This window comes from Pyrgilauda ruficollis, unplaced genomic scaffold (genome assembly GCF_017590135.1).
Source record: "Pyrgilauda ruficollis isolate IOZ18807 unplaced genomic scaffold, ASM1759013v1 scaffold187, whole genome shotgun sequence".
Taxonomy (NCBI): Eukaryota; Metazoa; Chordata; class Aves; order Passeriformes; family Passeridae; genus Pyrgilauda; species Pyrgilauda ruficollis.
The window spans coordinates 300,324-325,058 of record NW_024517762.1 but is presented as its reverse complement, the minus strand read 5'-3'; the positions used below and the strand labels follow the sequence as shown (position 1 = coordinate 325,058).

At 64.3% G+C, this 24,735-nt stretch overlaps 5 protein-coding genes across 7 annotated transcripts; 3 read left to right on the top strand and 2 right to left on the bottom strand.

Moving 5' to 3' along the window:
* The first annotated feature begins 4,792 nt into the window (after positions 1-4,792).
* ZDHHC5 (zinc finger DHHC-type palmitoyltransferase 5) lies at positions 4,793-17,028 on the top strand. Its single transcript, XM_041465221.1, has 11 exons — positions 4,793-6,064; positions 11,401-11,522; positions 11,884-12,041; positions 12,127-12,299; positions 12,399-12,501; positions 12,772-12,863; positions 12,945-13,077; positions 13,490-13,613; positions 14,353-14,465; positions 14,610-15,490; positions 15,795-17,028. Exons 1-11 carry the CDS (start codon positions 5,961-5,963, stop codon positions 15,958-15,960), a joined length of 2,169 nt encoding a protein of 722 aa, XP_041321155.1. The 5' UTR covers positions 4,793-5,960; the 3' UTR covers positions 15,961-17,028.
* Positions 16,764-18,861, bottom strand: MED19 (mediator complex subunit 19). The gene is given in 6 exon segments (XM_041465226.1): positions 16,764-17,665; positions 17,788-17,882; positions 17,963-18,059; positions 18,133-18,389; positions 18,675-18,757; positions 18,759-18,861. Coding segments are annotated over 6 exon segments (660 nt in total). The 5' UTR covers positions 18,824-18,861; the 3' UTR covers positions 16,764-17,602.
* Positions 18,862-19,008: 147 nt separating this feature from the next.
* Positions 19,009-21,173, top strand: TMX2 (thioredoxin related transmembrane protein 2). The gene is made up of 8 exons (XM_041465225.1): positions 19,009-19,241; positions 19,607-19,667; positions 19,829-19,942; positions 20,067-20,143; positions 20,217-20,323; positions 20,411-20,476; positions 20,575-20,704; positions 20,800-21,173. Exons 1-8 carry the CDS (start codon positions 19,053-19,055, stop codon positions 20,935-20,937), a joined length of 882 nt encoding a protein of 293 aa, XP_041321159.1. The 5' UTR covers positions 19,009-19,052; the 3' UTR covers positions 20,938-21,173.
* A 90-nt stretch (positions 21,174-21,263) lies between these two features.
* SELENOH (selenoprotein H) lies at positions 21,264-22,512 on the top strand. 3 transcript variants are annotated; one of them, XM_041465227.1, is made up of 5 exons: positions 21,264-21,374; positions 21,639-21,853; positions 21,930-22,075; positions 22,148-22,261; positions 22,339-22,512. In XM_041465227.1, the coding sequence occupies exons 2-4, from the start codon at positions 21,702-21,704 to the stop codon at positions 22,246-22,248; spliced, it is 399 nt and encodes a 132-aa protein (XP_041321161.1). In that variant the 5' UTR covers positions 21,264-21,374; positions 21,639-21,701; the 3' UTR covers positions 22,249-22,261; positions 22,339-22,512. The 3 variants fall into 3 exon arrangements, with proteins under 3 accessions (XP_041321161.1, XP_041321162.1, XP_041321163.1); XM_041465228.1 differs by having other exon boundaries at positions 21,278-21,374; positions 21,609-21,853; XM_041465229.1 differs by having other exon boundaries at positions 21,317-21,374; positions 21,612-21,853.
* An 83-nt stretch (positions 22,513-22,595) lies between these two features.
* On the bottom strand, positions 22,596-23,857 carry BTBD18 (BTB domain containing 18). The gene is made up of 2 exons (XM_041465104.1): positions 23,551-23,857; positions 22,596-23,416 (listed from the first exon to the last, which is right to left on the bottom strand). Exons 1-2 carry the CDS (start codon positions 23,678-23,680, stop codon positions 22,596-22,598), a joined length of 951 nt encoding a protein of 316 aa, XP_041321038.1. The 5' UTR covers positions 23,681-23,857.
* Between the last annotated feature and the right edge of the window lie 878 nt (positions 23,858-24,735).

Sequence of the window (24,735 nt, the reverse complement as noted above, 5' to 3'; positions counted from 1 at the left end):
CCGCTGCCCCCGCGGCTCCCCCCGCGCGCGGCTCGGGCTGAGCCCCAGTGCCCCCTCACCGCGCCGCGGACCCCCCTGCACGGCGCCCCGGCGGGCACCGACCCCTGCCCGGCCCGCCCCTCTGGCCGCGGCCCCGCTCCGCCGTTCCGCACGGCCGCCTGCCCCATGGTCGCGGTGCCTCTGCACGGGAGCGCCGCTTCCTCCTGCCCCCGCTGCCGTGCCCGCGGCCCCGCCGCCACCGGGACCTCCTCCTGTGCCTCGGGGAGCCGGCCCGGGGGCTGGCGGGGAGCGGTGCCCCGCGGGCTCGGGCCGCCCCTGCGCACGGTGCGGGGTGAGCGCACCGGAGCGGGGCTCGTTCCCCCGCCCGGGGCCGGGGAGCGGCCGCAGGGAGCGCCGGGGGCACTCCTGCGCTGTCCCGCAGCCGGCCTGTCCCCGGTGCCCCCGGGAACGCCGCCACCGCGCTGTTGTGGGGCCCCGGAGCTCGGCCTGTGCCGCGGCCCAGGGGGGCCCGTGTTTACAGCGCGGCCTCTCCTCACGGCACCGTCCCTGCTCCCGGCTGTGGGGGCACTGGGACGGGTCCAGCCCGGCCTCTCCTCGGAATTCCCGGATTCCCGAACGCCTGAGCCGTGCCCGGGGTTCCACCCGCCTCAGCGCGCCGATTCGGGAGGGGATCGGCTGCCCCTGTGCTCCCCGTGGCTCTGGGAAGCCGTTCCCCCGGATCTGCCGGCTCCCGCCCCGGCACGGAGCTGGAGTTGGCTTCAGGGATTCTCTGCTCTGGGGCTGCTCGGGTTTTCTGGGGCGTGTAAAGTACAACCGGAGCCTCGTCTCGATCAAAGCCAGAGCTATCTTGGAGCCTCTTTCTGAGCTTAATCCAGTTACCACCGTCCCTCCGCTGGGCCCAGGTGCGGCTTTAGCAGGCGTTTATTCCCGCTGGTTCCCGAGGCCAGGAACCCCATCTGGGAATGGAGGGGGTGGTGATTGGGTGGGTCCCAGGGGAGACCTTGAACTCCCCTGTGAGGGGCCTGTCTGGGGACATTCCCACCTGTCGCTGTGCCCGGTGTCTCCTAGCACAGTGACAAGAGGCTGGCGCTGTCCTTGCTCACTGTGGGGCCCGTTGGGATGCGGCCTCAATGGATGAGGCATTGTTCCGCCTGCTTTGGCCATAAAATGGGGCTAATCCCGTGTAAACCAGCGGGATGGGCTGCGGAAGGAGGATGGGAGCGGTGTAAGCCCTGGGCAGGAGATAAGCGTGGAGTGATTCCAGCTTTCTGGCTGTCTGCAGTGGACTATTTCTCCATGTTGATCCTTCTGTACATCCACCTGGGAGAAAGGCAGGTGTGCAGGGGTGCACCTGGAGCCGAGGGGCGGCCAAGTGTGCATTGCTTGCATCCTCCTTTGGATTTAAGAGCAGGGAGGTGTCCCCAGCTGCCCTGTTGGGGCAGGTGCTCCTGTGACCAGTGGGGATCTCACGCTGGCATTGCTCCGGCCACAGTGCCCAGTTTTGTGAAAATTTGCACTTTCTCTGATGGATTTTGGAGTGTGAAATGTTAGCTGGTTGTGCAAGGACAGGGTGAGCAGAGGGAGGAGGGAGTTCCTTGTTCCCTGGCTGCCCCTCACTCTCGGTGCCGGGCAGCGAGCTCTGGAATGGCTCTGTGGAACTCCAGCTGATCAAAACAGAGTGGGAACAGGTGAAGCACATCCCGTCTCCGTGCAGCCGGGATCTGCCCTGTCTGGGAGTTGCCTCACGTGGAAGGAATTGTTTGTGTATTTGCCCTGCGCCATGGGAACTTGGCTGGATCGGGGCAGGTCCACCGGGAGCTGCGGATCCCGGCGGGTGGCACAGGTTTGGGAGCCGGTAACCAAGAGGGAGCTCTGTCCTGCCTGTGCCGTGGATCCCAGGGGTGGCAGGATCCCTGTGGTTGATGCCGAGGTGCATCCAGGCCTTCCCGGGCAGCAGCAGAGTGAGGAGCTGAAGTGAGAGAGGGGGGAATGTTGGGAGCTGGGGACACGTGTGTCCCCATCCCAGTAGATGTGGGGAGCACCTCCTGCCCCAGAAGGGACAAGGCATGGAGCATCTGGCTACGTGTGGGAAGGCTGGAGAGGAGCTGGAGCAGATGAGCAGAGTGGAGTGGGAAGGAAGAGCACAGGGATGGCAGGGAGTAAAGGGAGGAAATCAGTGAGGCTTTACAAGGCCTTGAACCAAGAAAAGGAGATGCAGGCTCAGAGAAATGGAAGGTGGCAGCAGTCATGCTTGCAGATATCCCGAGGGAGGGAATTTGGAATTAAAAGGAATCCCCAGAAATGGAGATGAAGGAAACAGGAGCAGCTCCCCTGTATGAGTGGAGGGAAACCCTGGAGAGTGGAGATGACTGCTCCAGAGGTGGCTGAGCAGAGCGGAACTGGGAAAGTGCTCCAAAAAAGAGGTGCTGGGATGGGAAAACCAGGTGGAATTTCTGAGGGAGAGGGAAGGGGGAGTGAGCAGTGACACAGGCGCTGGGGGAGGAAGGAGCAGGGCAGGTCTGGAGGAGCAGCAGGAGAGGAGGAGTTGCTGGGCTGGAATTGGCAGAGGGAAAGGAATGGGAGGAAAGAGCAGAAGGGAATGGGAGGCAAGAGCAGAGCCCATGTAGGCCACAGGTAAGCAAGATGAGTTGAGGGCTCTTTGGAGCAGGGAAATCTGTGAGTGGACTTTATAGATAGGGACAGAGTGGCCAGTGAGACAGAGGATTTGGGACAAAGGTGGAGGGAAAGGAAGGGTTGGCTGGCCGGAGGTGGGCAGGTTGTAGGGCTGGGAAAGGGGAGGGCTGGAAAAGAATATGTGTGTTTGGGAGAATTGGGGCCTGAATTAGTGTAATCTGTGGGAATTTGGGGTGGATTTTCCTTGTGTTTCTCCTGCACCCCTTAAGGACTGCAGAGCAGAGATCCCACACTTTCACAGCTTTTTCTCCAGGCTCTGCAGCAGGGCTGGGGGTCCTGCGGGGTCTCAGCATGCCAGGGGGATCAGGAAAGCATTCCCAGGAGCAGTGTGGTGGCTCTGGGAGCCGGGATGGGCTCAGCAGCCTCCTGTTTGATGAATTGTGGAGTTATTCCGGGCACAGGCAGCTGGAGCAGGGATGCATTTCCATTGCTTCTCGCTGGGGTGTCACTTATGACAGCCCTGGGGCTCTCCCCCTGCTCATGAGCCTGTCCCATGGGTAGCTGATTCCATGGGGAGCTGGCTCTGGCACGCACAGCTCTGCAGGGAGCCTGTGGAAAGGCTGGAGCTCCTGGATCTCTGGCTGGGAGGGCTGGGGCAGAGCAGAGCCACGAGGCGCGTGCCCACGGCGCCCTGCGAGGGCAGGGTGGGGATCTCCGGAGGAGGAATTATCAGGGAACAGCTCCTTCTGCCTGGCAGCGTCTGTTTGAACCCGAGGTGTGGCCGTGCCTCCATGGCGGAGCGTTCAAAGGGCCGGCTGCTCTGGGAGCAGATTGCTCCTGCTAAAGCAATCAGCCCTGATGTCAGGCCTGGACTTCCGATAGCCCATCCCTGGAATTGCTGTTGGGCTCGGCACTGTGGGGTGTTGGGCTCTTCCCCGAACAGGCAGAGCGGGGCTGGGAAACTGCTGCTCTCCAGGGAACTCTGTCCTTGCTACGGAAAACAACTTTCCCTGGTGTTACTCTTCAATTGGCCCCGCTCAGGAGCTGCTGCCAGGTGAATCCTGCACATTCCCTGCCGGGCAGAGCATTGGCCCCACATTCCCTCTCACTCCCAAGGGTAGGGAAGCCTTGGGGTGGGAAGTTGAGCTTTGGTCCTGCAGAGGCCGAGTGGCAGGAGCTGTTCCTGGGTGAGTCAGGCAGAGTGGCCGTGAGCTGGGGCTGAACCCACTTGGTGGTAACACATCCTTGTCATTAAAGCTGCCTTTAATTGGGTGCCACAGCTCTCCCAACCTTCACTCGTGGTTAGTCAGCACTAGAGAGTTCCCTGCCCACTCCCAAGGAGAAATTGGGGAGGCAGAGAAAGCTGGAAGGGAGAAAGGAGTGAGCTGTAGGCTGCGCTTGGACCTGCAGTGCCATGGAGGCAGCAAGGGGAGGGTGGTGACAGACGGTGACAAGGTGAGGAGTGGTGGCTGTAGCAGCAGGAAGTGGTGGGATATGATGGATGATGGGCTTGTGGCTGCTTGGGGCAGGGCAGGGCCATGGGCAGCGACATCTTCCACTACCCCAGTTTGCTCCAAGCCCCATCCAGCCTGGCCTTGGACACTTCCAGGAATGTGGCATCCACAGCTCCTCTGGGCAACTTGTGCCAGGGCCTCACTACCCTCACAGGGAAAAATTTCTTCCCAATATCCCATCCAGCCCTGAGCTCTGTCATTTCAAATCCACTCTTCCTTGTGTTGGCACTGCAGTTCCTGATGAATCCAGAGCTGCAAAGGCCACTTACAATCATGGGATTGATGTTTTCCATGTGCCTCCGCTGTCTCCTGCCCTCCAGGGAAGGGGGTGAGATTCCTGGATGTTTTTTCCTCCTGTGGTCTCCACCCTTGTGTTAAGTCCTGGAGTCTCTGCTCAGCCCCTGCCCCTCAGGGAGCCAGCACTCGCTGGTTCTGGGATTTGAGCCGGAGCTGCAGGAAGGAATTCATGGTGTCCCTCCAGTCCTTCCAGGGCTCAGGGTGGTAAAGGGGGTGGCTTGGAGTTCCTGCAGCAGCCAGTGCCCCTGGGCTGGGACGGGAGACGCCGTGGCCAGCCTGCTGTGGCTAATGACAGCCGGCTCCATCCCTTTTCTTGCCATGCTAATTTCTGTTGCTGTTTTTTCCAGGTGAGCTGTGGCACACCAGACTTCGAGTTTTAATGGTTTTATGTAGTTTTTTTTTTAAAGACGGATGGATGGATGAATGAAGAAGGATTTTAACCGAGGAAGGGGAAGGGAAAAATGGAGCTGTTTGGAACAAACTGAGTCTTCTCCCCACACTGCCCAGGCCATGGGTGACACAGAGCTGCTCAGCACCACTTCCACCCTTTGGTGTCTGCGGGGGTTGTAAAGGCACTCCCTGAACACCCCCTTCCCGTTCACCTGCTGGGAAATGGTTGCTGCAGAGAAGATTTAATGAAATTCCTGTCGCTCCCCAACCGCCAAGTGGATACTGAGCCCATGGAAGGGCCTGGGGGATCAGGAGAAAGGAGCAAGTAGGAAAACCCACAATCCGCCAGACCTTCCCCGCCACCCCCCTCGAAAAAAAGGATTTACAGCTCAACCTTGCACCAGCTGTTCCTCGGCTTTAACAGACAAGAGAGAAATAAATAAAATTAAACGGTCACCGCCAGCCAGCCCCAGATCCCGGTGAAATCAGGGAGAGTGTTTCTGTGACCCTTCCAGCGAGGGGAGGAGGAGGAGGCAGCTCCGTGAGGAAGCTGGGATTGCTTGGAGACCACCCCCTCCTCCCGTGCAGCACCGGGGGCAGCAGCACAGCAGAGGCGGATTAAAAAGGAGAAGTGGCTGCCCTGAGGCTCCCGGAGTGGCTTTTTTGCAAGCAGTTTGCTGATCCTGTGCTCTTCTCGGGGTGCTGGCTGGGTGGGAAGCACCCTGCCCGAGCCTGGGGAATTCCCTCCCTTCAGAGCCTGCTTGTGGGAGTCCTGCTCCCTCTGGACTGCTGCCTGGACTGAGGCTTGGAAGGGCTCTCAGCATTCCCACTCCAACGGTTGTCCTGAGCCCAAGTTCCCTTCTCTGTTGTGAATTTTTAATGTTTTTAACCCTCCTTCCCTGTGCCCGTGAGCTCTCACAGGGCAGAGCTTAGAGTGGGCTCCTTTCCTGGGCCTCCTGCTCCAGACCCTTCTCCGGACTGTCAGTCCTGGTCGGAGCTCACCCCAGGAGCAGGCGTGGGGGCAGGGTAGGGGTCAGCCCCTGTCCCCCTCCCCTTCTCATCCTGCTCTGAGTCCCCTGGGGCCTGGGCTATGCTGCGGGGCGGACCCCCCACCACAGCTCCAACATGCCAGCAGCCTCTGGAAAGAGATTCAAACCCAGCAAGTACGTCCCGGTCTCCGCCGCTGCCATCTTCCTAGTGGGAGCCACCACCCTCTTCTTCGCCTTCACGTGAGTCCCTGCTGCTGGGCCAGAGTGGGGAGGGCCAGCGAGGACAGGGAACAGGAGCTGGGATTTCCTCCCAGAGGGAAGGGGGATATTGTGCTCTGGGTGCTGCAGCCACAGCGGGAGCCATTTACTCCATGAGTTTTCCCAGGGGAAGCTGCATGTGGCAGTCCTGGTGAGGCACTGCTCCTCCAGGTCAGCTGGGTTGGGAACTGGTTTGTGACCTGTGGGTGGAAAACGCATGGATCACTTTCTCCTTTGGAGCCAGGCGGGGTGGATTGGTGGGCTGGGGCAGGACACGTGTTATTTTTAGTTTCGTAATTGATTTGTGAGCCACAAAGGAAAGTTCAGGGAGGAGAACTCTGACCCCTGTGCAGATCACTTGCTGTGTTCTGTCCCCTGCCCTGGGGCAACGAGGCTTCCATGTCCCTGGAGAGGGAAATGGCCAGCAGGTCACAGAGGCCTTGGGGGGCCCACCGGGCTGGGAAATGGTGCTGGGTGCTAGAGAAGTGTGGTGACATCCCTGGGCTCTTGCTCTTTCCTGCCTGGTGACACGTGTCTCAGTGCTCAGAGGGGTGACAGGCCGGGGAGCAGAACCCCTAAGGTGCTGAGGGAGCCTGGCAGAGAGTGATTCAGCTGGGCTGGCACCATGGCACAGTGTGCCAGGCAGGAAAGCCAGAGCATGGCAGCTGGAATGGCTACCAGATCCTGCAGGGCATCCCCGGGGTCTCAGCAGGGGTCTCAGTTTGGGGTCCTGGCAGGGTGCGGGAAGGACCTGCACCCTCTGCTTCAGGGAGCCTCTCCCACTCCCTGTTGCTGGGGCCACAGGAGTCAGCTGGAGCTGCGGGAGGCCAAAGGGACAGGTGCCATGGCTGCTGCCACTCCCTGGGAAGGAGCCATTGGTGCCGGAAAGGTCACCGTGGCTTTGGCAGCCGCTGGGCAGGAACAGGGGATCTTGACAACCAAAGAGGGGAGCGGGGTTGGTTCGCCCCGTCCAGCGCCCGGCGCAGCTGGTGGTGTCACTCAGCAGCGTTTGGCTGTCCCCTGCTGGGACACCGAGCGGTCACCAGGCTCCCGGGCTCGGGGTTTGGCTGCTCCAGGCTGCCAGATGCCTGTGGAAGTCGCTGACTCTTGCTCCTGTGCCAGGGGATGAAGGAGAAGCAGAGGAAACGGGCGGTGCCCTCCAAGCTGTGTGTGCCACCCCGTGTGTGACCTTAGGGGACAGGCTGGCTCTGTTTTGGCACAGTGGCTGCCGGACGGCTGGACCCCGAGCCCATCCCAGCCCTGGGTGCCAGCAGTGCCGGGAGCAGCCGCTTATCAGCGGGCGGTGAGAGGCAGCGCCGGAGCCGGCGCCGTGGAGCAGGTTTGGCCGGGGCAGGAGCACCTGGGCAGGTCGCTGTAATTGCAGGTCAGCAATGTTGTTTATCCAACTCCAGAACATCCCATTAATCCCCGGGCACGGCGTTCACACGGGCTCGGCAGTGAGGGAGCCACGCTGCTCCCCACGGGATGGTTCCTTTGGGACAGCGTCTGCCTGGTGCTGGAGCAGGTTGGCAGGGACGTGGGGCTCGAGGTTTGCCGCCTGCATGGTCCTGGGGGCCACTGTGCTCCTTCCCTGCCTGGTCAGCAGCAAACTGGCTGCTGACCCCCTTGCCCCTGTCAGCATCCAGCCTAAGGCTGGTTCTTTGGGAAGTGCAATGGAAGCTGTGAGGGTGGGCTCTGGGAGACCTCCCCAAAAGAGGGAGCAGCCAGGGGGTCCGCATGACTCTTAAGGCTCCAGTTGTGCTGCTTCCAGGCTATCCACTGGATGCCTTTTCATCCATCCAGGATTTGTATCTCTGGGCCAAGAACTCTCTTTAATTGATTAATTTAATTAGGAGCTGCTGCTGTGCACATGGCCATGAGGCTGGTTGCCCTGGAGGGAGGGGCAGCAGGAGAGGGGATGTCCCTGCTTCCCCCTGGGATGAGTGGGGGTCCCAGCCTTGCTGGGCTTTCAGACAGGTGCTGATTTAGGATAGAAATTGCCCCTTGGGAACCATTTGTCCATTCCTGCATCTCCCCACTGGCTGGTCCCAGCTTCTGGTGCAATTGGCTCTCAGGTTCCTTGTCCCCTCCCTGGGGCTGGCAGTGCCACTGGGACACAGTGCCATGCCTGCTCCCAATCAGATCCAAACTTGTGTGAGGGTCAGGGTGAGCAGGAATTGTGATTGTGCCAAGGCTTTTGGAGAGCTGGAGAGCCCGTGGGTCAGAGCCCGGGGAACAGGCAGGGAGGCTGTGCCTGAGAGACTGCAGGGGCTGAGGGGCTGGGGAAGGGATGCCAGCAGGGAGGGACAGGCTTCTCCGGGCGTGACTGGTAGCAAAAAGCCCGTCTCATCCCGCTGTGACTCATGGTGCCCGAGGTTCCCCAAGTCCTCTCATGTGCTGCCAGGGACAAGTCCCAACAGCTCCTCTGGCCATGAGCGTGTTGCATCCTGATCCTGAGGGGAAACCCGATGGGTGCTGCGGGACCTGCGTGGCTGGTGATGGCGAGGAGCCTCCCTGCTCCTGCTCCTCCTGCCCTGTGTGCCCTGGGCTCGAGGCAGCGCCTGCAGCCCCACACTCTCTGTTCAGGAGAGCAAAAGGCAGGAACACATCACTCTCCTGATAAGGAGGCTCCCTCAGGGATGGGCAGCACCTTTGCTCCCTGCGGAGGGCCCTGATCCCTCCAGCGGGTGGGGATGGTCCCAGGAGGTGACTCCCTGGTTTTGGGGTCACCAGCATGGTGCCACCGGGTGGTCTGGGTCTGAGGGGATTCCCATGACACAGGGTCCCTGCGTGTGAGGGAGCCAGGAAGGCAGCAGGTCCTGGTGTTCCCTAGGGAGGGTGTTGTGCTTGCCCTGGCCCGTGAATCCCACCTAGGGGGTCTTGTCAGTGTGTCTGAGCCCAGGGACCTGCTGGGCACTGTCCTGCCCTGAGAGCTGTGTGTTCCTCCAGGAAGGGCTGACTGCTGGGACAGCACAGAGATGTTCCCTTCCCCTGGTCTTTGCCTCCCTGTGTGCCCCAGAGCTTTCCGAGGCAGCTGGATCCTTCCCTGCCTGCCTGGGCTCTGTCTCAGGATCCAGGCCCTGTGCTTGGCTCAGCCGCGCTGTTGGCTGCTCCCTGTGTGGGATGACTGCCCGGGCATGGGTCTTCCTGGCTCCCCTCCGTCTCTTTCAAGCAAAGGTTTGGGCTGGGATTTCCTTTCCTGGAAAGAGGAGCTCCTTCCACAGGGTTTCTGGAAGGGCATTTCCTGCTTTTAGGGCTCCTCGGAGCCCCCTGGAGAGTCGGAGTCCAGCAGAGAGCAGAGCCAGGAGGCTTCTCTAAAGTAGGAGTTCAGCTCAGGGACATGGGGTCCTTGGTTCTCCTGTGTCCTCATTCTCTACAACCCCCTCAGAGGAGGGTGTGGCCAAGTGAGGTTGGGCTCTTCTTCCAAGGAACAAGTGATGGGACAAGGGGAAGCGGCCTCAGGTGGTGCCAGGAGAGGTTTTGTTTGGATGTTAGGGAAAATTTCCTCATGGAAAGGGTTGTTCAGCCCAGGGCAGTGGTGGAGTCACCAAAATACATGTGGCTGTGGCACTTGGGGACATGGTTCAGTGGTGGCCCTGACAGTGCTGGGGAAGCAGTTGGAATTGATCTTGGAGGGTTTTTCCAACCTGAACAACTCTGTGATTCCATGACTCTGTGATTCCTCCCTTGCTCGGGGTGTGGCCTGGCACTGTCACATAGGTCCTGTGCCTCCAGCACTGATCTCCAAGGGTTTTGGGGCACAGATTGGAGAGGACTTCTCCTCTCCAGCCTGTCCCAGCTGCAGAGAATCTGCCTGGCTGGCTTCCACCGGAGGCGGCAGGGCCGGCATGGCTGGTGGTGCTGCTGGAGGAGCCGCTCCCCAGCCCGGGGCAGAGCTCGGGGGGCTGGGCCAGGAGATGCCAAGATGCCATCCTGGGAGATGCCATCCTGGGAGATGCCAGCCTGATATGGAGCAGGGAGGCAGCGCCCAGGGTGCCCAGCAGGGCAGCTCCTCAGGAACGAGGGGGAAGAGGCTTTGGGGAAGGTGGTCTGCAGGAGAAGCGTGGTGTGGTGTGTGGGGCCTGGGGGGGCCAGAGAGGAGGAGGAGGAGGAAGAAGAAGATGAGTGTGCTGGGTGGCTTGGCCATGCTGTCCTCCTTGCCAGGAATGCCCAGCAACCAAAAGTGCCCTCCTGCTCTCTTATCCCTGTGCCTGGATGGGGGCAGCCTCAGCCTTGGCCTGTGAGAGCAGATCCCACTGATGATTCCCACTCTCCCTGGGGCACAGAGCAATGCCCAGTGCCGGGAGCGCCCTGCCCACCTCGCCCTCTGTGCTGCCAGGTGTGTGCTGGAAGGGTGTGCCCACTTCTGCCCTGCCGGGGCACTTCCCCCTGGCACAGCTGCTGCTCCTCACCCGGGGGTGCCCCCTGCCCTCCTCAGGGCCCTGAACTGGGACAGAGCCTTGCACCAGCTGGAGCCTTGGCATGGCTCTGGGAGCTGCTGTGACAGGACGGGGCTGCCTCGCCTGGCGATGGGACCCGTCTCTGTGGGTGGTGGTGGAGGAGGGGACGGGGCCAGCGCCTGCCCCTTCACCCCAACCTGTGGGGATTACGGTGGTGGCACCATATGTCACCCTGCCTGCCCAGCCCCACTCTGCCCTGGCCACCTAAATCCATCGGCACTTAGCCCGGTGGGGGGAAGAGAGGGACAGATGCTGCCCTAGATCTGTGGGATTAAATCCCAGCAGCAAAGCAGATTAGGGAATTACGCTGGCGCCTGCAAGGGGGAAGCCCGCTCTCCTGAGCCTGCCCGCTGGGGCAGGAGGGAGCAGGGTGATTCCCTCACTGTGCTCCCATGGCTTTTTTGGAGGTGCTGGCTGGGGTGCTGGCTGGGGTCCCCATGTCCTGCTGGAGCTGTCCGTGGGATGTGAGGAGCATGAGTGGCTCTGGAGGCACGGGAGCTGGTGCTGATTTCATGTCCCCTCACAGGGTCCCGTCTGCCCCCGAGCAGCTGGTGGGGCACAGGGAGGATGACATCCTGCTTTCTGGCAGGTCCCCTGGGTGCCCCCCATGCCATTGGCCTGGTTTTCCCTGTTCCCAGCACCACTGCTCTGTGGGACCCTCCAGTGGGGTCCCGAAGGGGAATTTTGCTCCCTGAAGGATGCCTGGAGCACGTCCCACTGTGGTCCCCAGGTGCTCCCCAGGCCAGGGTCAGGCTGTGCTGTAGAAGTGGCTGCAGTGTGGGTGTGGATGCGCTGCTGGGAGGCGGCGGGAGCGACACAAGTGAGGGTCCGAGGGTCTCACGGCTGCTGTGCCCGCAGGTGCCCGGGGCTCAGTCTCTATGTGTCCCCCATCATCCCTGCCTACAATGCCATCGTCTTCCTCTTCGTGCTGGCCAACTTCAGCATGGCCACCTTCATGGACCCGGGCATATTCCCACGAGGTGAGTCTGGCTCTGGCTGGGAAGAGCTGCCTCCTTGCACCCTTCCTCCGAGGTAAAGGGGATTTCTGGGTCCCAAAAGGCTGGCGAGGAGCCTTCCTCACCCTGCCCGGTGGGATCAGGCAGTGACAAGTGCTACAGGGATGGCAGCTCTGGGTTCAGCATCCCAGGTTGGGTCCCTGGGGCTCAGGCAATGCCAGGATTCTGGAGCAGGGCCTGGGAGAGCCCCCCCTGGCCTGTGTTTGGGGGTCCCTGGCTGTCCCTGTGCCAGGTGACAGGAAGGTGATGCTGGGAGCATTCGGCTTGGGCAGGCAGAAGCCTGTCCTAGCTGGGCCCTGACGCCATGCCGGGGTGTCCCCATCAGCTGAGGAGGACGAGGACAAAGAGGACGATTTCCGGGCCCCGCTGTACAAGACGGTGGAGATCAAGGGCATCCAGGTGCGCATGAAGTGGTGCGCGACCTGTCGCTTCTACCGCCCGCCGCGCTGCTCCCACTGCAGCGTCTGCGACAACTGCGTGGAGGTGAGGAGCTGCCGGGGCCTCCGCCAGCCCCCCACGGGGCAGGGAGCCCCCCGAGCACCCCCTCACCGAGCCCCATCCCCGGCAGGAGTTCGACCACCACTGCCCCTGGGTCAACAACTGCATCGGGCGGCGCAACTACCGCTACTTCTTCCTCTTCCTGCTGTCGCTCACCACGCACATCATGGGCGTCTTCGGCTTCGGGCTGCTCTACGTCCTGTACCAGGTGGAGGAGCTCTCCGGTGTCCGCATGGCCGTCACGTATCCTCCTGGGCACTGGGAGTGGGCAGGGCGTGGTGGGGTCTGGGGGCGGCGCGGTGCCGAGCGGGGCTGTGGCTGCTCCTTATCTGGCTGCGGCAGGATGGTGGTGATGTGCGTGGCTGGGCTCTTCTTCATTCCCGTCGCTGGCCTGACAGGCTTCCATGTGGTGCTCGTGGCCAGGGGCCGCACTACCAACGAACAGGTACGTCCGAGGGACTGTGGGGGGACTGCCAGCCTGGCCAGGCCACCTATGGATACATTTTGGGATTTCCCAGGAGAGTATGGGTGTGGATGGGCTGGATTAAAGCTGGGGGAGGCCCCTGAGCTGGGGAGGTAGAGCACAGGGTGACTGAGGGGGCAGCTGCATCCATGGGGGGAAAGGAGCTGGATCTCAGAATATCTCTGTCCTGGTCCTGAGGGGGTGTCCTGAGGGAGCTGGCGTGGCTGGCTGTGACATTCCTTTGTCCCACAGGTGACGGGCAAGTTCCGCGGGGGCGTCAACCCCTTCACCAACGGTTGCTGTAAGAACGTCAGCCGGGTCCTCTGCAGCTCCCCGGCACCCAGGTGAGCCTGGCTTCTGCATCCCTGGAAAAACTGCTCCATCCCGGGCTCCAGGCCGTGACCTGCCTACCCCCAATTCCCCAGGTACCTCGGGCGCCCAAAGGCCGAGCAGACAGTGCTGGTGAGACCCCCGTTCCTGCGGCCCGAGGTGTCGGACGGTCAGATCACTGTCAAGATCATGGACAATGGTATCCAGACAGAGCTGAAAAGGACGAAGGTGAGGAAGGTGGGGACCAGCGCTGCCTGCGCTGGGGCCCTCCACGGAGCCCAGGGGTGCAAGCCTGCATCCGTGAGTAGAGAACCGAGTGAGCCTGGTCACGTTCCCTGTCCCAATCCGTGTTGTCTTGTTCTATGTCCCCGTGGGATGGAAACTGTCCCCCTCCCATGTGGCAGTGACCACATGAGGCTTTGCCCCCTCCATTGCCCTTACTGCTCCCATCCTTCCCCACCCTCTGGAGGTTCCCTCTCCTTGGCACTTCCAGCACCCACCTGGGGCATGCACTGCCCCCTGTTCTTTTGGATGGCCCGGGAGGCAGCGGGAGCCCCCAGCGCCGCTGTCTGTGCCCTGCCAGCCCGAGGGGCCTGAGGCCTTGGCCCCTCCTGACCCTGCCTGCGCTTTGTCTCTGCAGTCCAAGGGGAGCCTGGAGGTGACCGAGAGCCAGTCTGCTGACGCCGAGCCACCACCCCCACCTAAGCCCGACCTCAGCCGCTACACGGGCCTGAGGACACACTTAACCCTGGCCACCACTGAGGGTAAGGAGGGCACCAGGGCCCTGGCAGCCGCTGGGAGGGGAGCCCAGAGCTGCACCAGGCAGGCCAGGAGCCAGGGCCGTAGGTCAGACCTGGAGCACATCGGCATTCCTGGGCTGGTGTATGTGGCCCCTTGCCCTTGGAGAAGCCTGCAGGGGATGCTCACAGTCAGCTTTGCCCTGCCGGAGGCCGAGCCAGCATGGCGCTGTCTGGAGCCACCAGGAGCTGTGCCTTGCAGCCGCTGCGCTGCCAGGACGGAGGAGGCGAAGTGGTGGCGGGCCTGGCTCAGCGGCACAGAGCGTCTGTGGCCAGCTCCGTGTGGGCTTGGCCAGAGGTGGGATGTGATGGGCAGAGCCTGTGGCAGCTGCTTTCTGCAGCAGCTGGAGACCCCACAGCTCTCCCGGCCCTGCCTGGGGTCTGCTGCCCAGTCCTGCTGCCCGCTGAGGGCTGTGGTGTGTGTGCTTCCCATTGAGCTCCCTGACACCCCCGTGCCGTGCACCCCCAGGGTGTCACCCAGCCGGGGCTGCCGCAGGGGCACGGAAGTGCCAGCCCCACACATGTGGCTGTGGGCACAACCCTTCCTCCCGGTCTGTCTCTCCCACCCCTGCACCTCCCCTGCAGCCCGTCCCTGTCCCTGGTCTGTGTGCCCCAGGCTCGGAGTCGGTTCTGAGGCAGGGAAGGTGGGGCTCGGCGCGTTCCTTGCCCACAGCCGCCCTGAGCGTGCCCCTCTCTCCCGGCGCAGACAGCAGCTTGCTAGGCAAGGACAGCCCCCCGACTCCCACCATGTACAAGTACCGGCCTGGTTACAGCAGCAGCAGCAGCTCGGCAGCCCTGCCCCACTCCACCAGCGCCAAGGTAAGGCTGAGCCCAGCGCAGGGGACCATTCCCGAGGGGATGCCACCCCATTCCTGGTGTGGGAACTGTTTAGGGCGTGCATTGGGAGCTGCACAGGGGCCCCATGGTCATTCTGTGGGTAACTGCTGCCCCTCTGCCCTTCAGCTGAGCCGAGTGAACAGCCTGAAGGAGCCCAACTCCATTTGTGACAGCGGCCACAAGCCCAGCTACCGATCGGAGCCGAGCCTCGAACCCGAGAGCTTCCGCTCGCCCACCTTTGGCAAGAGCTTCCACTTTGACCCTCTCTCCAGTGGCTCCCGCTCCTCCAGCCTCAAGTCGGCCCAGGGCACGGGCTTTGAGACGGGCCACCTGCAGTCCATCCGCTCGGAAGGCACCACCTCCACCTCCTACAAGAGCCTGGTGAACCAGACGCGCAACGGCAGCCTCTCCTACGACAGCCTGCTCACGCCCTCCGACAGCCCCGACTTCGAGTCGGTGCAGGCGGGCCCGGAGCCCGAGCCGCCGGTGGGCTACACCTCGCCCTTCCTGTCGGCCCGCATCGCCCAGCAGCGAGAGACCGACCTGCACGGCCGCTTCGCCAGCGCTGCGTCCCCCAAGCACGCGGCGCCGCGCGAGCCCTCGCCCGTGCGCTATGACAATCTCTCCCGCCACATCGTGGCCTCCATCCAGGAGCGGGAGAAGCTGCTGCAGCAGCCGCCGGCCCCGGGCCGGGAGGAGGACGCGGGGCTGGCGGACTCGGGCATCCAGTCAACGCCGGGCTCCAGCAACGCCCCCCGCACCAGCTCCTCCTCGGACGATTCGAAGCGCTCGCCCCTGGGCAAGAACCCGCTCACCCGCCCGGCCCTGCCCCGCTTCGGCAAGCCCGAGCCCCCGCCGGCGCTGCGGGTGCGCTCGCTGGGCTCCCCCGACCAGCCCGCCGCCCCCCACCTGGGCAAATCCGTGTCTTACAGCAGCCAAAAAACAGCCTCTCAGGCCGGCGGCCCCGAGACCGAGGAGGTGGCCTTGCAGCCCTTACTGGCACCAAAGTGAGTACTGTGATGGCACAGGGATGTGTGTGGCCTGTGGAGGGACCCTTGCCCAGTGCCCCTCCACGTCCCTGGGGCAGCAGAACACCCCTCCCTGGGGAGAGATGCTGGGAAGAGCAAGAGAAATCTTCCTGCTCTTCCCAGAACAGAGCTGGTGCCCCCCACACCTCCTCAGTCACCCCATGGGCCCCTCAGAATCTGGAGTGGGTGCTGGTGGTCCCTGGGACGGGCAGGGCTGTGGTAATGCTGGCTGCCAGCAACCTGTTCCCCTTCCTGACCCCATGTCCGTGCTTCCTTCCCGCAGGGATGAGGTGCAGATGAGAACGGCCTACAGCAAGTCCAACGGGCAGCCCAAGAGCCTGGGCTCGGCCCCACCGGGCTCGGGGCCGGTGCCCCTCAGCAGCCCCACCCGCGGGGGTGTCAAGAAGGTCTCGGGTGTGGGGGGCACCACCTACGAGATCTCGGTATGAGGGGCAGAGCCGCCGCCCCCTCCCCTCGTCCCCGGCAGCCCCCAGGGACCCGCCGTGCCCAGACACTTGTGGACTCCCGGGAGAGCCGGGCGGGTCCCCCCTGCTCCTCCCTCTGCCCCCCGGGCCACGGGGGCTGCACACACCCGCGGGGGGCTCGGGGAGGGCTCGGGGGGGCCGCAGCCCCGGCACCGCCTCGGCTGCGCCAGCCACTTGTGGGCCTTGTGCAATCACCCGCTCGCCTGGCGTGGTAGGAACGGATTGTTTTTAAACCAGAATACTTTTTTTTATTATTATTGTTACGGATTCTATTTTTTTTCTCTTTCCGAGTTACCAGGTGTGTGTATATATAAATATCTATATATATAAATATAAATATTAAAAAAAAAAAAAGAAGCAGAAATTATATATCTTACCCAGAGAGAGGAAGAAACTACCCTGCTCAGGGCCTGGGCCCCCCCACCTTGTCCCTGTCCCCAAAGGAGGGACGTGGGGCTGCTTCCTGCACCCATGGAAGGAGCTGTGGTAGGTGCTAGGTGCCACTGTTCCCTCCCTGAAGGGAGCCATGGGGTGCCAGGTACCCATCCTCGGACACTCCCCTCCCTGATCCATGGTGTCCGCAGCCTCCAGCCCCCTTGGGGGGCCCAGGGTGGGGGCAGCACCCCCACACCCCCAGCCCGAGCTGGCACAAAGGCCCCAGCGTCCCCCCCACGCCGTTTTTGCTCTTTGTTCTCTTTCCCCAGGGGCTGTGGTTGGGGGGTTGTTGGTTTTGTTGCCTTTTTTTATTTCTGTTAATGATTCCGAGGAGGTTTGTTGCTGTCGCAGGGGTGTTTTTATTTCCGCTCGCTCGGGGAAGAGGCAGGTGCATCCCCGGAAAGCAATATTTTCTCATCACATGCCAAAAAAAACGCAGCCAAGGAGCCCCGTGCTCCCTGTCCCCAAAGCCCTGCCGGCACTACCGGACTCTTTCTCTACGGCAATAGCTCCCGTGGCCCCGCACAGCCACGCCAGGGTTTTTTATTATTATCAGCCATTTTAAAAACAAGGAATAAAAGGATATTTAATGAGCCACCCCGGGGCCGTGCGTGTGCTTTGTTTGGTGTCCAGGGATGGAGCAACCCCTCCAGGGCTCCTGATCCTCAGGGTCTCAGCCTTCCCCCCCCATCCCGAGGGAGAGAGAGAAGGGAGTCTGGTAAGAGCTGAGCCTGGCCCACATTTGGGGAGGCTCTGACTTGAGGCAAACTCTGCTCCCACAGAAGGTAAGGATTTTCCAGGCACGGGAAAAGAGGCTCCAGGGAAGGTGTTGTGGGTGCTGGTGAGGTTTGGGATCCAAAGGAGGGCACCCTGCACGCTCCAGGGACACCTTGGTTTGGGCTCCATTGTGACAGCCGAGGGTCACAGCAGCCACGGCCACCAGCCCCTCCTCAGAGCAGACTTTAAAAGGTGACTAAAAAAGAGGCTTTGATGGTCCAGGTTCTTCAGGTACAAAAGCCCAAGGTCAGCACCCACGGAGTCCGTGCCCCTGGTCCTGGGGGGCTGCAGGGGTGTCCTCTTAGCCGGGGGTCAGGCCAGCCCCAGTGTCCCTGGGGTCAGCCGGGGCTGTTCCCATGGGCCGGGGGATCCCCAGGGCGTCACCGGCGTGGCCTCACCGTAAGCTGCTGCTGGCCTGGGAGCTGCCCACCCCCGGGTGCTCCGGGCTGTGCCGGTTCTGTGGAGGAAGGACAGACAGAGCCTGTGAGAGCTGCTGGGCAGCAGTGCCGTGGGGATGGCCACTCACAGAGCCCCTCAGGGGTCCGCGGGCTGGCACTGGACCCCAGCCTTGCCACTCACCTTCTTTTTCTTCTTCTCTTTCTTCTTCCTCTTCCGCTCTGGATCCTCCTCTTTTTTCTTCTTTTTCTTCTTGTGGTCGGAGTCCGAGGGGGTTTCTGGAGAAGCAGAAGCGCCGGCTGAGCCGATGCTCTGCCGGTGCTGAAGGGGAGCAGGGGGGCGGCTGTGGCACGCTTACCTGGGGGGACGGGGTCCTGCGTGCGGCTCTGTTTGTGCTTGTGCTTGTTCTTCTTCTTAGGCGGCTGGATGTGCATCAGCCGGCACTGCTCAGGCAGCTGTGGAGAAAAGGGGCTGGTCAGGCCACGCCGGGCACCTCCCACCCCCCCGGCTCCAGGCCCCGGGGCTCACCGGGCCGGCGTGCAGGCGGAATCCGGTCAGCATGGCACCCGTGAGCGGGGTGAAGGAGCTGCCGCAGATGGGCGGCTTCTCGATGAGCGAGCGCAGGCTGCTGCTGTCGTGGGAGCCGGGCAGGTCGATCATGCCGGGCAGGTCGGGGAGGAAGTTGCTGAGCTTCTCCTTCACCTTCTTCCCGCAGAACTTGTTGTAGGCGTGCTCCAGGTTATAGTGTGTGATCAGGTTGGTGCTGCCCGTCAGCTCCGTAGTGCCTGTGCGGCCGCGGGAGGAGTTGGGGAGGGCGAAACGCCCCGAAGACGCCGCAGACCCCTCTCCCCGGACGAGCCTAGGCTCCGGGACCCCCTGCACCCCCCGAGCACCGGGATCCCGGCCCCGGGGACCCCCCCGCCGCCCACTTCCCCACCGGACCGCGCGTTGCGAGACCCCGCCCCCGCAGCCTCATTGGCTCCTGGCGCCGTCAGTTCCCCTCGCGACCGCGTTCCGCCGCGCTGATTGGCCGAGCGCGGCACCCGCCCCGCCCCGCGGCCCGCCCGCACCTGGGAGCTCCCGCAGCAGGTAGAAGGGGCCGGCGGCGGCCTTGCGGGCCGCGTCCTCGCCCGGTGGCGGCGCGGCGGCCGAGGCCGAGCGCGGCGGCGGCGGCGGGCGGCGGCTCCGCCGCGCCGAACAGCGCCGAGAAGTTCTCCATATTCCCGGCGTGCCCCGCGCGGGGCCGCCCCGCCCCGCCATTGGCCGAGCACCGCCCCTACACCGTCCTGCCTCCCGTTGCTATGGGAGACTCGTCCCAGCCTTCTGATTGGCCGCTTTTCTCTCTCCTCTCATTGGCCCGCGCGGCCACGGGAACGCCCGCCTCGCCGCTCGCCATTGGCCGGCGCGGGTTGGCCCCGCCCCCCGGCAGTGAGCGGGGCGGAGGGAAGATGGCGGTGGTGGCGCCGCTCCTGGCGCTGCTGTGGGGGCTGCCCGGGCTCTGCCGATGGCTCGCCCAGCCCTACTACCCGCTCTCCGCGCTGCTCGCCGCCGCTTTCCTGCTCGTGCGCAAGGTCCCGCCGCTCTGCCGTGGGCTGCCCTCGCAGCGGGAGGATGGCAACCCGTGTGACTTTGACTGGGTGAGGTGGCGCGGCCTGTCCCCGGGCCTCTCCCCGCATCCCTGGGCTGTCCCCGGGCCTGTCCCCACACCCCCGGCCCTGGCTTGGCTCCCCTCCTGCTGTCACAGCACCCCGGCCTGGCTGAGGGAGGAGATGCCCGGTAGCCCCTGGCGTTGCTCTGCGGTGTCGCCCTACAGCCCAAAGGTCCCCCCAGGCTCTGGTCGAGCCCATGGCCCCAGGGCGGCCCCTGTGCTCGCTGTTCTCCCCCGGCAGGGATGGGGGCTCTGGGCTCTGGCCGGGCCTTAGGGCCTGGCATGGCCACAGGCCCCTCTGGCTCCAAGGTGTCCTGGGCACTTCCAGCTCATGCTGTCCCTTTTCTGTGCCAGAGGGAGGTGGAGATCCTCATGTTCCTCAGCGCCATTGTAATGATGAAGAACCGGCGCTCCAGTGAGTCAGGGGGACTTGGGGGGCTGGGGCTGCTTATGGGGTCTCCTCCAAGGAGCTGAGTGGGGTGGTGTCTGGAGGACCACATCCAGCCCTCCCTGAAGTTATCCCCAGCCTTCTGGGGGCATCTGGCCCCATCCCTTATTCCTGTCTCCACATCACAGTCACCGTGGAGCAGCACATCGGGAATATCTTCATGTTCAGCAAAGTGGCCAACGCCATCCTGTTCTTCCGCCTCGACATCCGCATGGGGCTGCTCTACCTCACGCTCTGCATAGGTGAGCCTGCACGTCTTCCTGCCCTAGATCCGCCTTGTCCTGGCTCCCCCTCGCTGCTCTGGGGTGGAGGAGCTCTGTCCCAGGCCCTCGTGGCACTGGGGGGCTCAGGGTGCTGTCATTCCAGTGTTCCTGATGACCTGCAAGCCACCCCTTTACATGGGCCCTGAATACATCAAGTACTTCAGTGACAAGACCATCGATGTGAGTATCTCCCCAGCCCTGGGGCTTCTGGGGGGCTCTGCCCACCCCCCTCTAAGCCCATGCCCTGTGGCAGGAGGAGCTGGAGAGGGACAAGCGGGTGACATGGATTGTTGAGTTCTTTGCCAACTGGTCCAGTGAGTGCCAGTCCTTTGCCCCCATCTTCGCCGACCTCTCTCTCAAGTGAGTGGCACCCACTGGAATCTTGGTGGGTAAGGGGGCCTGTGGTCCCCTGCATCCCTCACAGCCTCGTGTCCCCATCCTGCCCAGGTACAACTGCTCAGGACTCCAGTTTGGGAAGGTGGATGTTGGCCGGTACACGGACGTCAGCACCAGGTGTGGGGAACGCAGCCTGGGCAAGCAGGGCTCACTCTGGGGCAGTCCCTGTGACCCTCAGGCCGCCCGAGGGTCACTGTTGGCTCGTCCTCACACAGGTACAAGGTCAGCACCTCGCCTCTCACCAAGCAGCTGCCCACCCTCATCCTCTTCCAGGGTGGGACAGAGATCATGCGGCGACCGCAGATCGACAAGAAGGGCCGGGCTGTGTCCTGGACCTTCTCTGAGGTGCGTGGGACCCTCCAGCCCTCTGTTCCCCTGCCCAGCCTGTGCCTGGGAAGAAGCGGGGAGCACGAGGTGCTGATGCTACCTCTTGGCCACAGGAGAATGTGATCCGGGAGTTCAACCTCAACGAGCTCTACCAGAAGGCCAAGAAGCAGTCGAAGCCGCGGGAGGAGGGGCCTGAGGAGCCCCCAGCCGTGCCGGCGGCTGCGCCTCAGGAGACCAAGAAGGACAAGTAGAAGCTGCCCTGTACTGTCGCCCATCACTATGTCACCATCCGCCTGGTGGCAGCGGCCCCGCGGGCCTGCCCAGCCCTGCTCGGAGCCCCTCTCCGTAGGGACTTGTCCCGGCTGAGCCCCGGGAAAGCAGCGGTGCCCCCCGGCCCCGTGCGGGCAGGGCGGTAGGAGGGGCCCCGCCTCGGTTAACGCTCGCTCTCATCCATCGCTGACAATAAACGGTCCGTGCCGTGCCTGTGTCCCGTCTCCGTGTCCGTGTTCCCGATCCCGATCCCGAGCCGCGTATGGGGGCGGTGCCCGTGCGGAGCGCGCGCTCTGATTGGCTGGGGCGGCGCGGGCGGAACCGGAGCCCACCGGGGGCTCCCGGGCCCTTCCCGGCCCCGCCCCTTCCGGCCCCGCTGCCCCGGCGGCGCGCGCTCCCGGCACGTGGCCAGCGGCAGGTAGGAGGCGGCGCGGCCGCTGCAGGGCCCGCTCTGTCCCCTCCCTTCCCCAGGGCCCCGCTTCCCTGCTCTCCCCAGCCGCACACCGCGCCGGGATCCCTGCGGAGCCGCTTCCCGCCCTCCACTGCAGGATCCCCGCGGGTCCCTCGCTTCCCCCCATGGCGCAGCGCCGGGGACTGGCCCTTCCTGGCCCTCTCCCACAGCAGCGTCCCCATATGGACCCACCTTTCACAGCAGGGTACCTGAGACCCCTTCTCACCCCAGAGCGGCATTCCTGGAGCCCCCTTCCTGCTCCGGTGTAGGCTCCACCGCCTCGGCTCTCCCAGGATGGCTCCCCGCGGGAGGAAGCGCGGAGCCCAGCAGCCGGCGGCGGCCGAGGCACCGGAGACAGCGGGAGCCCCGCAGAAGCGGGCGCGGGCCCAGACCAAAGATGAGGGCGGCCCCGGGGACATCGGCCCCCGTGTGGTCATCGAGCACTGGTGAGCAGCCGAGGTGCCGAGGGTGGTGCGAGCCCCCTGGGTGCCCCCCGGGTCGCTGACCGCCGTGTCCCCGCAGCAAGAGCTGACGCGTGTTCGGGCGCAACGCGGCGGCGGTGAGCGCGGCCCTGCGCGGGGCCATGGCCCACCTCCCCGTGGACATCAACCCGCGGCCGCCGCGCAGGAACAGCTTCGAGGTGTCTCTGGTGAAGGAGGACGGCAGCAGTAAGTGCTGGGCTGGGGGGCGGCGGGGGCTCCCCGGCACCCCTGATGCCATAATCGCCCTTATCTCCACAGCCGTGGAGCTGTGGAGCGGTATCGGGAAGGGGCCCCCCCGCAAGCTGAAGTTTCCCCAGCCAGAGACCGTGGTGGAAGCCCTGAAGAGCAGTTTGGCATAGAGGCGTTGGCCAGGTGAGCGGCGATGGCATGGGATGGGACGGGACGGGACGGGATGGGATGGGACGGGACTGACTTCCCTCTCTCCACAGCCGAGCCAGGACCGGTGCAGGTGGCATGAGCATCCATGAAGAGGCGAGACCAAGTGGGGGGCACCCGCCAGCCCCAGTCCCGTCCCTGATGCTGCAGCTCTGCCACTGCCAGACCCCTGGCTCCCTGCACACCCCGTTGTTCCCCCAATCTCCAATAAAGTTCAGTACTCCACAGCACAGCTCCAGCCCTTTATTCCAAGGACACGCAGCCCAAGGGGTGTGGGCACTGGTGGGGGGAGAGGCAGAGCCAGCCCCCCCTAGGTGAGGACATCCACCTCCTCTTCTGACTCAGATGAAGGACTGGGCCAGAGGCAGACTGTGCCAGGGGGCAGGAACAGCTCCCCTGTCCCCACATCCACCTCCTCTTCCTTGGTGTCACTTCCCGGGGTCCCTGGGGGTGCTGCCTGCTGGCAGCCCTGCAGGGACACAGGGGAGTCCCCACGCTGCTGCATCCCGTTTGCACTGGGGGGCTGCTGGGGCGGGGAGGACTTGCTCACCTGCTCCCGTGCATCCTCATCCTGGGGGGGCTGTGCTTTTGTCACCCCCACATCCCCCACCGGTACTGGTGAAGGGACAGGGGGGGGCTGCACATCCCGCACCACCTCCCAGCACCCCCAGCGCTCCACCTTCCGCAGCCTCATCCGCCCGATGGGGCTGGGGTGCGTGTGCCCCAGAGAGTGTGGCTGCCTTTGGGGGGACACCCCAGAGCTGGCACTGCTAGGCTCAGCTGTGTCAGGTGCCACCACGGGGGAGACTTCCTGAGTGGAATGCAGGCAGGAGCGGTCAAGCTGCCGCTGGGGTCCCAGTCTCACCAGGCGTCCTCCCCAGAGCTGCAGTGACTCGAGCTCGGTGACACGGAGGCGGCGGGCGGCTGCCAGCACCTCGTGCACCTCCTCCTGCGTGACCTCCAGCTCGGCAGTGTAGAAGAAGCGCACCAGCTTGCGCAGCACCCCAATCTTCAGCCCCGCCAGCTCCAGCACCACCCTGCAACCCTGGGGGGGCAGCTCCCGGCCCAGCTGCTCCATGAAGAAGGGGCTGCAGACGGAGAGAACACTGCAGTGGGCCACCACTGCCTCGCCTGCAAAGCAACGGTGGCTGTTACTGCCCTGCAGCCCCTCCTGCTCACGCCACTCTGTCCTAGGGGGGTGCAGAGACCCTGCCCGCAGCTCCCCAGACGCGCCGGCCCCTCCCTCGGCGATGCTGCCCGCTCACCTTCAGCCCACAGGACCACATCGCAGAAGACGTCGGCTCGCTGCTGCTGCTGGTGGAGGTGCTGGAAGGCCGTGCGCAGCAGGCGGGTGCTGCGGTACAGCAGCTGCGGGCTGGCTGTGGGAGAAGCCATGGCCGTCCTGCAGGGACACACAGCGTCCTGCTGGGGACTCGGGGCACAGCGCCTGCCTGCCCTCTTCGGGCTGTCCCAATGGTTTGGGGCTGGGATGTGGCGATGTCTGCAGAGCCCCGTGTGCCCATGCCCGTCCCGGCAGCGCCGCGGGACAGCCCTCGCTGTCCCCGCGCTGTCCCGGTGTCCTCCGGCCCCGCCGCCCCGGCCTCCGCGCGTCCGCCAGGGGGCGCCACAGCGGGCGCCGTGAGGCCTTCGCAGCCTGAGGCGCTCCAGGCCCGGCCCCGCCGCCCGCCCCGCGCCCGCCGCGTACCTGCCGAGGGGGGCGCGGGCCGCCGCCGGATCGCCCCGAGGGTGAGTCCCGAGCTCGTGGCGCGGACGCGGGGGGCGGTGACCGGGATCGGGGCCCTGCGCGCCCTCGCCTCGCGCCCGAGGCCTCACGTGGCGCGGCGGCCTCGCCCCACCCATTTTCCCGCCGCGCCGCCGGTCGCAGCCCGGCAGCCAATGGCGGCGCGCGGGAACGGCCCGGCCGGAGCGGCGGCGGTGGCGGGGAGCGCGCTGGGGCGGCACCGGGAGCACCGGGAGCGGTGCTCGGCGCAGAGCCGCCTGCTGTGACCGAGCCTTCCCGCAGCCCTCCCCCAGGCGCGGTGCCCCTGCTCTGCCCAGGCGCTGGAGGCGCCGCTCGTGTTTCGCCGTGTGATGGCGGCCGCGCTGAGGGCAGCCTGGGAGCGGCCACCGCCCGTGGGGCAGCAGGGGCTGCCCCTCATCCCTCCCTCATCCCTCCCTCATCCTCATCGGGCCGCGGACACGACAGCCGGGCCAGGGCTGCTTGTGGGCACTGCAGTGGTGGCACTGGTGAACACGAGGTCGCTCACGGGGAAGGTGTGTGTAGCGCCTGCCGTCTGGAGCAGCTCTGGGTTCAAGGGCTCAGAGCCCCGTGATCCACCTTGGTTTGGATTTTCATAGTCCACCGTGACCTCGCGTGTAAGGAACGGTGTTTTTGTGCCCCAAACTCCTGAAGGGGAGGATTGATGGTGCTTTGGAAGCCATCCTTCAAG